Here is a 13,329-nt window from a genome sequence, read left to right on the forward strand (position 1 = left end):
TAGCAGGTGCAGAAATAGATTGAGATGGCTCTGGACCAAAAGCACAGCAGAAAAATATCCCTTATTCTGTTAATGTGCAAGGGTTTATGCATGCAGAGAGAGAAAACAAGAAAGGGTTAAGTTAGGTGTGCTGGTTAATTTTGGGTGTTTTTGCTCTGCACCTGCAACTAGTTAAGCATGTGAGAGTGAGTCAGCAAATGTGAGAGTGAGTCAGCAATGCTGGCAGTGTCGGAGCAAATTGCTGCCTTGTGCTTCGTAAGGTGTTGGCTTTCTTTGTTGATGAGATTTGTTAGGGGTCTGCGAGTTTGTTGAAGATGTAAAGCACTGTTGGCAAATACAGAAAATGGAGGGTGGGTAAATCATAGTTTTTACTTAAGATTGTTTTCAGAAAAAAAATGTATGGTCTCTTTTCTCAGTGTTGGTCTGTTTGGTAGGGACAGATTCTAGGGGAATGCCATTATGTGGCCTTCTTGCTGCACCATAACTGGTTGCTACTTCAATGGATGGGACAGTGATAAGACAGGAAATTGAGAACTGAAGTTTTGTGTTGGCTTGGATTTGTAAACTGATGAACTGGAAGAATCGTGTGCTTTGCTTGATAGAAAATGGAGGGTTTTGAAGGGATAGGTGGGACTTTGCAAAAAGGGAATATTTGAGACTCACTTTGGCTCAGTTCAGATTTCATACCAAACCATTGAAGCTTAATTGGTTTGCTTTGATGTCTGGTGAACACTGACTTGTGAGCAGCCATCAAACCCAAATCAAGTTGTAATTTGAAGTGGGCTGAAAACTCACTGTTTGTGCTAGCTATGCTTTGGAGTGATAAATTGTTCGACCATAGTATGTTGCTGCATCTCCAGACAAGCTGCCCTAAACTGCAGCTTGCCTTAGTGTTAAACTAAAGCCACATTTTGGTGGATGTGCGAATTGAGCTGCTGCTGTTTCACAACAAAGAGCTAGATGACCCTTGGAATTCTCCTCCATGCAGTAATTATATGAAACACTTCCTATTTTGTTTCTACAGTTTCTTTATTCAGCAGAGCATGCTCTTGTAATGGGACGGGAAAATCTTGGGAAGTGATTTTTTTTATGGCTGTCTTTGTTTATCAAAGCAGGTCCTTCAGAAACTTCGGCGATTGATGAGAAAATCGCCATGGCAAAGTCTTACACAGGTATAGCAATTCACTTGTTCATCATCACAGTGCTATTTCTCACAACAGCATTGATACCTCAGTTCTGCCTGCCAACAGTACTATTCTCCAATATTGGTTTCAATAAATGGCTTGATTCCCCCCCCCCCCTTCGTTTCGTGAAAGAGAGCTGTGATTCTACCCTGACCCTAGTCTCGTTTGACTTTGATTCAGGGGACTTTTGTCTACCTAGAAATATTGTGAACTTACTGTTGTTGGGCATTCAGACCCTGTAAGCTTATGTTTTCTATGGAAAATACAGAAAGGCCTTTCTATTCCTATTAAAATGAAATCTCTGATAAAAATTGTGTCAAATAACATTTTGATCGGACATTATGCCACATTTTCCATTAAATGTTGTTGAGTCAGGAGGAAGAACTGTTCTGTATTATGAAGGAAAAGTATTGCAGGCTTTATGGCAGAACTTGGAAGAATTTTGTTCCAGCTTCATATTTATGCGCCCCCCACATGTTTTCAAACGTTGTGCTATCCAAATTGTGTCTTATGTTTTCAGCAAGACTCTTCTGAACTATAGATGGCCTAATTGTGTTTGCCTTTTGTGAGGAGTGCACTCTGCCCCCCAAAAAACCAAAACCTTTGGTTTTATGTGAAAGAAAATGGGAGCAGAGATTGATTGTTGACACAGACTCCTTTTTGAAATGGTCCTGCTTGAGATGATGGTGCAATATGGGCCAGGGTTCACTGGTCCATAAAATCTCTACTCCACTCCTTGGGATACTAATTCTGAAATTTCAAGTGTTGACTAGTGCCCTCCTTATTCTTATGATGGTGTGTTTATATTTGTCTAAAGGAAGCAACCAGGGTTCCGATTGCAGTGAAGGAACAGATGTGGAATTGCCAGTAGAAGGTTAGAGATATGTAAATTTAAAAAATAAAATAAAAAACTCTGGAAAGTTTTTTTTTTTAAAAAAATTAAATTAAAAGAGCACTTAATGCAAACATGTCCATTGTGTTCGTGTCTTGCATTCTTTTTTCCATTTTCTACATGGTTGTATTTTTATTTCCATCCCCTTGAGTTGTGATCCTGCATGTTTATTGTGGACAACCATTGAGAAGCCTTTGCAAGATGACCCCCATCTCCTTCTCTTTCCTTCCACACCTTCCAGTGAGCTATAGAAGCTGTTGAAAAAGAGCTAATAAAGTTAGCATCCTACTGCCTTCTTCATGACTGTGGTGGCTTTTGCTATATGTCACACTTTTCCCTAGGAGGTCTGAGTGAGTAACAGCATTACCCAATGTCATATGCTTGAAAGCATGAGGACAGCGTGTGTTTTTGAAAGCAAGACAGTGACTTAAAGCTCTAGACTTACAGTGACCTCGAATCTTGTGATTTCTAAGCCCATCTTTTGGTTACTTTTGAAGGGGCCGAATTACCGGGGGCTAGCAAAGCAAGGTCTGGTGCAACAGAACATGCATTTGTTTACATCTTGAATATGTCAATGTGGGGGTGAAAAACAGTGTGCAAAGCCCTTCAGTTCATGCTGCTCCTAGTTGGAATGTTTGTTGAGTAAGTTACCTGCCTCAAATCTTATGGAGATCCCGTGCCAGATGTGAATCTGTCCTTTCAAAAGGAAATGCTAAATACACTATTGATTTGAATTACGTAGTTTTGGCAGAGCCACTCTAAATAGGTCTGAATATCAGCTCTGCCTGACCTCCAACACTTCTGAATTGTTTGGCCACAACTTCACCTCAGAAGAATATTCCGCTATTTTTTAACTATCCTTGAATCAGCTCTGTACTGGGGTGTGGCTTTGTGAAGCTTGGATTTAGTGGATATATGGATGAGGTGGGAGTGCCTTTATTTCCTTGCAAAACTGGAGGAAATTAAATTGCCAACTTATGAACTAGTTTCTAGCTCAACCTATCCTTATTGAACTTGGAAATACCACTGGAAGTGCTTTTCTTGTTGGAGTATGATGCCTATCGGCTCAAACTAACAGTTCATTCTGTTTTGTTTAATGTTATTTTAAAGTATTGTGTGTTTCCTAATCACATTTTGGATAGCTGAAGACACTGCACTATTCCTTCCAGGGTTGTACGGTTTTTTAAAAAAATGTTTTGCTGGACTCCGTCTAGAAACTGATTTTTTTTTTAACCTGCTCGGCATCTGCAAAGAAAAACTCTGCAGATGCAATATGCTTTCAAAAAGTGTTTCTGAAGTGTGTGAGAGATGGGCAGTTTAACTGGTGAAATGGAAACATTTTAGAAAACCTTTTGATGGTGTATGCGTCCTTAGAGACTGTTAAAGGAATCTGTGTCTTAAGGGATATAAGTAGAATGTTATTGTCACGGAGTTGGATCCAACAAAGATCTCCTCAGAGTAAGACTAACGTTGAATACAACTCACAATCCTTTCTCTTGTATGATCTCTTTTGTATCACGAATACTTTTGGACATGTATTATACACGTGGAGATGGCTTCCTTGCCAGCATTTGGCTCTTGACTTGACAACTTAATGTTATCAATACAGATGATCCCATGGAAGAGAGATTTTTAGTCAGCTGGATGGATTCATAGATTAGTATCTTCCACTGTACACTGTACAAATCTCATGTGAACTACCCTACACCTATCAGAGAACTTTCTATAAGGTACATTGTGGTATAATTTCTGTAAAATTATGCTTAACTGAAGGCCAGTAGAATTAGATTTGATAGGGTAACTTGAAAAAATATCTTCTTAACACAGCCTTGCTAAAGTTCATAAACCTGTTTGCTAACCTGCCTGTCTATCTGCTTTTCACATCCCTATTTTAATAATTTATATAAAATTGATGGTCTGAGAGAGTACTGGTTAGAAAGCTGTTTCACAAACGTCCTGTTAGGTTGCTGCAGGAGTGTCTTCCTATTCATAAGCAACCAGACAAGTGGCTGTCTCTGAACTTGTTCTTAAATACCTTGGAATCGGCCAATTATGCCTGCTCACACGATTTTTCAGTATCTTCATTAGTTAACGATCATCTAGATCCATCTATTGGGCTAGTAGTGAAAGTGGTGTACTCAGTTATGTTGCCGGTAAACCCATCCAGAGGACAGCACTGGCAAATTGCTGCTGTGGATCTCTCAAAATATCTTTTTATCTTTTTGGGCTAATGAGCTTTTGAATCCAGTCCTCTTCCTGCTCCGTGTCAAATACTTTGAAATAACAGTTGAACCTTTTTTTTTCAAATTTGAGGAAGGATGTTTCAAAGGATGCGATGGAAACAGAGACCTGCATGAAGCTATTGCCAGAAGTCTCATTTGTGCTTTTATTATGGGAATTCAGAAGTTGACAAAGCAACTTAACATGTTGGTCAAACCAGTAGTATTGCAGCAGCGGAACTAGATTACAGCTGCTGGTGGGGCTCAATACACTGGAAACTTCCCCTCCTGTCAGTAATTTCAAGTGTCTTTAAGAGTTGTCCTTCTGGTTGCTCATGATTTGATGTGCTTCCTTACTTTGGCAATGTGGGTAAAAAGGCACTAAGAGCACCATGTTTTAGGATGCACTCCACGTTGGTGGTGCCACGCCAGCCAAAATTCCATTTACGTTGGCAGGAAATCCAACTTCTCACTGAGATATCGTCGCTTTGTGAAAAGTTGGTTGCTATAAACGTCTGGAGTTAACGTGAAATCCATCTTGCCAATTGGAGGAGATATTCATTCCATTGATGAAAACTTTTGACTGTGTTTTATTACACAACGTTTTACATATACTGTTGTATTGTAACATTTGCAATTTGTACACATATATATTGTTTTAATTGTATTGTGTGAAAGAAGAGAGACTTGTAAACATAATATCTTCAGCAATGAGTGAGAAAATGTTTGACAATGAAAAGATAAGTGAGCCTAGGAGAAGGCGACTCTCAACAGCTGCTGCACCTGTAGCTTAGCACTTAGAAATCTCCATTTCCTTGGCAACATCCCATAGGACTTGAGGCTCGTGATAAAAGTATTTTGGCCTCTGTGTTTGTGAGTCTCTTATTCATAGTGCACCACACACTTGTTGATTCGCCATTCTGGAGTAAAACTGCTCTTCCAGTTCCTGCGCCGTTCAGACTTGGTTTTTTGTTCTGCTTTTTTCAGATTCTTCTCAACATGCCACTTCTGAAACAAGTGAGGATCCTGAAGTGGAAGTGACCATTGAAGGTTGGCCATTTTCTCAGCTAATACTATTTTGCTCACTTGTTTCAGAAGAATCTCAGTCATGTGGCGTTGTGCGCATCTCCTCTGTATACCCCCCAAAAGCCTTTCTCATACTGTAAGATAACATTTATTGAGCAAGATAGTTTTCAACATTTTTTAAAAAAAAATTTAAACATTTTTAAAGGAGTCTTTTAGAGGTGTCTGTATTAAGAGTGCATGTGAAAACAAACCAAATTATTCAGTTAGCTGGGTTTGTTTGTTTGTTTGTTTGTTTTGCTTTTCAGAGGAAATAAGCAAGAAGTTTGGGCAGACTGTTTTATTTTGATACACTTTGTTAGGAGATGATTATGGATGTGGGAGTTCTCCAAAGTGGTAGGAGACCTTGAGGAGGATCAGTTTGTTTAGGGAATACAGTGGTACCCCGGGTTATGTACGCGATCTGTTCCGGGTCGCGGTACGTAACGCGGGTATGCGTATCACGAACGCACAAAAACAAAAAACCAGAAGTGCAATTTGAGCGCTTCTGCGCATCCGGGGGTCGCATGTGCGTTCCGGAAACACTTCCGGGTTGTGGGCGTTCACAACTCGAATGTCCGCAACACGGGGTATGCGTAACCCGGGGTACCACTGTACAGCGACTGAAAAGTGTTGCTTGCCTGTGATCCCTAGGATCATTTGGGTCTTGCAAAACTTGTAAGGTGGAGAACAGATAGGCAATATATTTTGAAAAACCCTGTGATTGGTTTGGAAATTAGAAAGTAAATTGTGAATCTGAATACCTAGCCTCAAAGGTCTGAGTGCTGTATATTCCTTAAGCAAATCTTTTGTGTTAAATCTCTCTCCTCTCCCCACGCCCCTTTGCTTCTTTTGTAAATCTCTTGTGTATAGCAGCATTTGTTAGTTTTTAAACACACCAGTCTATATACAACAGACACTATGCAACACCTCAAAATAGGAAGTAGAGCAAATGAGATGAATTACTATAATGGAATATTTACATGAGGAAGACTTTGTTTCCTATCTAGATTTTGCAACTTCTAGACCTTGCTACTAGTAAGTTTTTGGGTTAATCTATTAAGGGGTTGTTGATAAAGCTTCCAATAGTGCTTCTAGATTAGGAGTTGCTATTCCTCTTGCCTATGTAGTGAGGTGTTCCTTATGTCATAACAGCGAAGCAGTAGTCATATTTCTCAGTTTGGGGTGAAGGAGGCATCTGGTAGGATGGGTTAACTCCTTTTGAAACTCAGCCCAGGCCTACAGGTTCCTCACTCAATTCATTCTGTGCCTTCGCTCAATATAGCCTTTCCTCTTGGCTCCTCCTCTGATTTACCTTCCCTGTGAACTGCTAGTTTTTTCTCCTGACCCTTTTTCCTTCCTCTTCCAAGTCTGCATCTCCAGTTTGTTGTTTCTTTTATTCTTTTATATAATCTTTTATTGCTCTCCTTTCTTTTATTGCCTTTTCTTGCTTCATTATGGGCCCCTTGGGAAAGCTAATACAGTGGTACCTCTGGTTACGTACTTAATTCGTTCCGGAGGTCCGTTCTTAACCTGAAACTGTTCTTAACCTGAGAGGAGAGTGCTCCAGCATGATTTGCTTCCCTAAGTTCAGGGTTGCTGAGGTATGCCTCCTTCACCCCAAACTGATAGGAAAACATTAGACACTTAATGTGAAGTTTACTTCTAGTTTGGGGTGAACAAGACACCATACCCTATTCTGACCAGCAGGTTGATTCACATGTACACCTTTGCAGTTCCCTATTTCCTGGGGCCTCCAGCTTGACCTTATAGAGTGCGAAGTTCCATGCTCTCTTTTCTGTCATTTCTCCTGTGGCTCTAGGTTTTGCTTTTGTAATTTCTCATTCTGTCTTACGCACAGCCACAGGAAACTGGGGAAGAGCGTACAGGACTGAGTTAAATCTCCAAAAGCTGGCCACATATTCCTTCCCTTCCTTGGTGAAATGAGGAGCTATGCTATTCTCTTGGATGCCTCATTCACCCCAAACTAGAAGGGACCTTCACAGGAAGTGCCCAGCATTAGTTTCTCCATAACAGGAAATTTTAAATGCCTGGTAGTGCTTCCTGCATAAGGAGCTAAAGGAAATGTATTCTATCAGCAGGGGCAGGTTTTTTGGGGGGTATATGCTTGATTGCCTTGCACTATCTGTTTGAAGTACAGTGGTGCCCCGCTAGACGAAAATAATTCGTTCTGTGAGTATTTTCGTCTAGCGGGTTTTTCGTCTAGCGAAGCGGCAATGCAAACCGCGATTTTCGCTAGACGGAAAAAATATTTTTAACTTATAAAAATTGCCATTTGAACTGATCTCATTCCTTTTTAAAATATATTTTTTTAAAAATATTTTTTTCGTCTTGCAAGGCAGCCCCATAGACAAATTCGTCTTGCGGGGCAGCCTTCCGCTAGACGAATGCCTTCGTCTAGCGAGTTTTTCGTTTAGCGAGGCATTCGTCTAGCAGGGCACCACTGTACTGCCAGAAGAAGTGTAACTTAAGAACTCATAGACCCTAGTTCACTTTTAGGGCCCATGCCCTTCAAAACAGCATTTTTCTCTCATTTTCAGCGATGAGAAAACTAGCCTTAGATTTCCTAAAAACAGTGTAAAACTTCATAGACTACAAGTCTTGTGATATAACTTCCTTGTATTGATGTTGATGGACAGTGATTGCACAGTGGGGCATCGGTTGGCTTCCCTTTCAGCAGCTCTTGCACTAATTTTAAAGTGGGGGATTTGTGAAGTGGTTTTGGGGTTGAATGGAGGGGGGCTGCTGAAAGGACAACTATTAGGGACACTAAAGTGTATTTATCTGGCATCAGGGTGTCTGGCATCTATCTTTCTCTCTCCCCCAATAATCTTTTAAGTGATGTTTGCAACCTTAAATATCTTATTCAGCATTCTTACTGTTTTCTTTTTCTTTTTCTCTCTGGAAGGGATTTATCTATTCCTGGATGTAACAATCCTAGCCAGTCACCACTGAAATCTTCCCAACCTTTTCCAGTTGCTTGCAATTTCTATTCATGCAGTTGATGCTGGAATAGAAGCCAATTTTTCCTCTCTTCCCCCACCGTCTCCTAATTATTTCCTCTGTGTCATGCTGTTGTTGAACCACTGGATCTGGGAGAAGCTTTGCCCTATGATCTTTATGATACTTCATTTTCAAAATCATCTGACCTGATGTGGTATCCATTATATATTTGGTACCAGTAGGGTTGTTGGGTGTCCCTTAGCAGTAGAAAAGGGCCTCATTTAAAACATGTTGGACAATGCTGCTGTGCATATTCTAATTCCATTAGCATAATTTGAATATTAAATGAGAAATTTGGATGCCAGGCTCTGACCAGTCAGCGTAATGCATGTGGAATTTTTTCCTCTAGAATAATTCTCCTCCTCCAACGGCAAATAATTTTGAGTTAGAACCATAACACCTTGAAAGACATACAGGCATAATAGTAACAGCAGCCATGATGCATATATCTGTATTTTTCTGTCTGAAGATGATGATGACTACTTACCACCTCATAAGAAGACAAAGAGCACAGAACCAGTCAACGATGCTGCCAATTGTGGAAGAAGAAAAGCTAGAGAATTCAATTTTGGTAAGTTTAAGAGTAAAACGTTTCCTAATCTTCTTCACAGTTTTGTTGGCCTGGCTCCTGTTGGCTAAGGTGTGTTCAAGCTTTCACTTGAATTGGTACTGAATATGACTGTATCTCTATTTGAACATATGAAAGTGCCTTACACACACACACACACACACACACACTCACAAGCACAAGCCAGAGACTGTTCTGTCTAGTTCTGTGCTGTCCAGCAACAGCTCTCCAAGATCTCAGGTACAAGTTGTTTCCAAAACCTTAATATCTGAGATGCTTTAAGCTAGAAGTGCCAGGGCTTGAATCTGGGATGTTACACGTAAAACGTATGTGCTCTGCTATGGGGTTCTGGGGCATAACAGTGGTGCCGCAACACGCAAAACCTTGCCTTCGGTACCATTAGATCTTGTTTCTCAAAGTGGAGGAACCAGCAGAAGGTTTTCCTGGGATGCCTTGAAGATCTGGGAGACTTGTGTAGGCGGAGACATTAGCCCCTTATTTTTATTATTTGTTTTTCAATAAATATATCCTTTATGAAAAATATCTCTTAACAATTTTCCATTTTTTTCCTGCCCCCCTCCCCTGGGCTTCCCTCATACTTCCACTTTGTTTTACTTTCAGTTTATTCATTCTGCGTATTATTTCCCCAGTTAATTCCTAATACATTTACATCTATTTTTTTTATTATATACATTTGTGAATGTTTACTCAAACCCTGCCACTCAAACCCTGCCAATGAGCCCAACTTCATGTTTTCGCTTCATATATATTGTAAATGGTTCTCATTCTCTTTTGAAGTCTTTGTTGTCCCTTTCATGTAATTTATCTGTTAATTTTGCTAATTCTGTATATTCCATGAGACATTAGCCCCTTAAACACGATGATTTAATGCGCTGTGCATGAGCCTCAGTAAGTCTGAGCAAAGTGTCAGGTTCAAATGCTCCCCTCATCTTCCTGCATGATCAGGGACTTCTGCCAAGTTTAGTTTCCCTTTTAAATAATTTCCACTTTGTATTTCTTTTGAATCAGCTGGTTTAAAACAGCTTATTTTAAGTTCCTTAACATGCCAGCTTGAAAATGAATTGTTTAAAACAGAGGTCAGCAACCTCCGGCCCATGGGCCGGATGCGGCCCTCAAAGACTGTTTTACCGACCCATGAGCCGCCCGCTTGGCAAGTCCCCCGCGCACCGTGCTAAACCGGCGCAGGGACTTGCTGAGTGGTGGCAGAAATGACATCTGCGCACGCACAGATGCCGAAAATCGCTTCTGCACAGGCACGGTTTTCGGTGTCTGGGCATGCACAGAAGCAATTTCTGGTGCCGCAGACATGCGCAGACGCGATTTCCGGCATCGCGCTGTGCATGTCCAGCCCACGGACGATCTCTGTGGGAATGATCCGGCCCATGGCTGGAAAACCTTGCCGACCCGTGGTTTAAAACAATGGTTTTGTTTAACCAGGATTGCTGGTTTAGATGTCGCACTAAGCTGTTTTTTGTTTTGTTTTTTTACAAAATGCAACAAAGCTTGTCCTCCTGGATATGCAGGGGAAGTGGAAACCTTATTCTTTACTTTGGATCATTGAGGTCCATCCACATAGCACACCCATGGTTTAGTATTATGTGTGGATGTGGCCACTCTTGTAGAAGCACTTCTTCAAGCTTACTTGAACTTGAACATCAGTAGAACTGAGAAAGAAGGGAAGGAGAGTTAGTGACTGGCTTATCTGAGCAAACTGCCCAGTAGGCTGATCGTGGCAGAATGCATGAATGGTTTGAGGATGGGCTACGCAGAATGAATATACTTGGGAGTTTTGCTGTTTAATTAGGGACTGTTGTCAGTCTTGAGACAGTAGTAGCTTGAGGAGTCTGTAATGAGTCTGGCTTTTGTGTGTGACTTCCTCTTTCGTAATGATTTCCTAAGACTTCGGATGTCTGACATAAATATGGTATAGAAGTGCAAAGCCATGAAATACTCCAGTACACCAGTAGCTTGAATGTGGATGCCTTGTGTCTTGCTGCCTCTATTTTCTTTGAGAAGTGGGATGTGAATGTATTAAATCAACCAGCACCAGGATTGGAGTAATGATGGGGGGCTGTATGGTTCTTCATATGACCTCTTTAGTTAAGACTTCTGCCAATACGGCTTCACACACTCATTGTAACTCTGGCCTTTTAAGAAACCTCCCAATTTAACCTTTCAGGCTCTGAATTAAAATAATTGGTCAACAGCTGCTTCAGATCAGTGTAAACCATGATGGGAGTGAGCTACTGACTGTATAATTGCTATAGAGCAGGCATGGCAAAACTTGGCCCGCCAGCTGTTTTGGGATTACAACTCCCATCATACCTAGTAACAGGACCAGTGGTCAGGGATGATGTGAATTGTAGTCCCAAAACAGCTGGAGGGCCAAGTTTGGCCATGCCTGCGTAGTGTAATTATGGACAAAGTTTTTAGCTGCTTTTGTCCAGCAACATGTGCATAATTTTGTCTTCAGAACATATACAGATGTTACTTTTAAAGGGTTTAGTGTTTTATAATCATGCATGAGCAACAAGGCGAAATGCATAATCCAGAATTAAGCAGCTTGATATATTAAAAGCTTGATATATCTTATATTGGGATAACATTATTTTTCCTTTCAGAGAAATGGAATGCCCGCATTACAGACTTGAGAAAGCAAGTTGAAGAGTTATTTGAAAGAAAATATGGTATGTGTACGCACTGTATCCCCGACCCCCTTTTAAAAGTCATTCCTAGTATTTGGAAACTTCCCAAACTTTTTTTGGGGAAAAAGGTTTGAATTCCCCACTCCATAGAGTCTGAATTCTTTCGGCATGTTGTCCTGCCATTGTCCAAGGACTGCCAGTACCAAGGGGTGTTTGTAGCCGTGTTGGTTCTGCAGAATTAGAGAGCTGGCAGTAAGTACAGTGATATCTCCTTTTGGGGAGTGGGGTAAGTAGCGTTGGAAGTTCTGCAAGCTGTTACTTCCGCAGCCTTTGGTTCTTAACATTATACAGTGGTGCCCCGCTAGATGAAAATAATTCGTTCTACGAGTTTTTTCGTAGAGCGAATTATTCGTTTAGCGAAGCGGCAATGGAACGCGGAGGTTTTCGTCTTGTGGGGCAGCTTCTGCTAGACAAATGCCGTTCGTCTAGCGAGTTTTTCGTCTAGCGAGGCATTCGTCTAGTGGGGCACCACTGTACATTAATTGTGATCTGTATTAAGAATAAAATGTGGTACCAAAAAAAGGGGGGGCTGCAGTCTGCAACCTGTGTAAAGTAATGTTTCTTATTTTGTGTAACTTAATCAGTTTCAGCTAATCATTCGAAAGGGCAAGGAGTTTGGCTCTGTGTTGATTTCACTCTTCTGGTTTCTTAGATTTGCTGGGTTTGACCACATAGTACGTAGTCTTGTAGGCTTAAAACTTTGCTTTTTAAAAAGTTGGAGGAGGATTTCTGCATCCTTCCTGTATTTGACAATGTTGACATTATAGGTGGGCATACAACATAACTACAGATCTGCAGCATCTAGATCAGTGGTGACTAACGTATAATCTCCCAGGTATTGCTGGGCTCCAGTGCCCATCAGCACTAGTTAGGATGGCCAAAGTCATTGATGATATGAGTTGTGGTTCAGCAACATCTGTTGGCCCACAAATTAGACACCCCTGGTCTTAATATGTTGTAGCATATGTTTGTATATAGCAAGCAAGCTACTCATTTTGGGCATTACGCAAAAATTGTGCTGGGTGATAATGTGATCCGCTGTCAAAAACCTGAAACCATGACTTGAAGTTTTTATAAATCATGGCTTGGGACTGTCTGTGGTTTGATGGAGCGTCTGAGTTGACAGTTCATACTTAATGGCTGTAAATCTTTCTCTGGGATTCCTGGCTCTGCACTCTAGTCTCCATATGGAGACAGAAAATAAGCACAGAAAGCAGCTCTGAACTGTTGTACAATTCGGAAGCTCAAACTAGGGTTTGTGTTCTAATCTATGGTTAATCTATGAGAGCCAGTGTGGTGTAGTGGTTAAGAGTGGTAGACTCGTAATCTGGGGAACCGGGTTCGTGTCTCTGCTCCTCCACATGCAGCTGCTGGGTGACCTTGGGCTAGTCACACTTCTCTGAAGTCTCTCAGCCTCACTCACCTCACAGAGTGTTTGTTGTGGGGGAGGAAGGGAAAGGAGAATGTTAGCCGCTTTGAGACTCCTTCGGGTAATGAAAAGTGGGATATCAAATCCAAACTCTTCTTCTTCTTCTTCTTATCGCAAATTAGTTTGGTGTGGGGTTTGAGTTGCACTTACAAGGCATAATCTCTTCCTCTTTTATATAAAGCAGGTTTGATTGTATAGAGTTCTGCTATGTGAGATACTGCATTT

General features: G+C 41.1%; 1 protein-coding gene across 16 annotated transcripts in view; it reads left to right on the plus strand.

Moving 5' to 3' along the window:
* GTF2I (general transcription factor IIi) overlaps nucleotides 1-13,329 on the plus strand; it is a 60,909-nt gene that overhangs the window by 21,001 nt on the left and 26,579 nt on the right. For 4 of the 16 annotated variants that reach the window (XM_033171992.1, XM_033171994.1, XM_033172001.1 and 1 more), the window contains exons 11-15: nucleotides 1,113-1,172; nucleotides 2,002-2,058; nucleotides 5,283-5,345; nucleotides 8,851-8,952; nucleotides 11,592-11,657. In XM_033171992.1, coding sequence (XP_033027883.1) covers nucleotides 1,113-1,172; nucleotides 2,002-2,058; nucleotides 5,283-5,345; nucleotides 8,851-8,952; nucleotides 11,592-11,657 — 348 coding nt within the window. Of the gene's footprint in view, nucleotides 1-1,112; nucleotides 1,173-2,001; nucleotides 2,059-2,317; nucleotides 3,407-5,282; nucleotides 5,346-8,850; nucleotides 8,953-11,591; nucleotides 11,658-13,329 lie in introns of those variants that run through there. The other 12 variants (XM_033171995.1, XM_033172000.1, XM_033171998.1 and 9 more) reach the window with 12 other exon arrangements.

Source organism: Lacerta agilis, chromosome 15, assembly GCF_009819535.1.
Source record: "Lacerta agilis isolate rLacAgi1 chromosome 15, rLacAgi1.pri, whole genome shotgun sequence".
NCBI lineage: Eukaryota > Metazoa > Chordata > Lepidosauria > Squamata > Lacertidae > Lacerta > Lacerta agilis.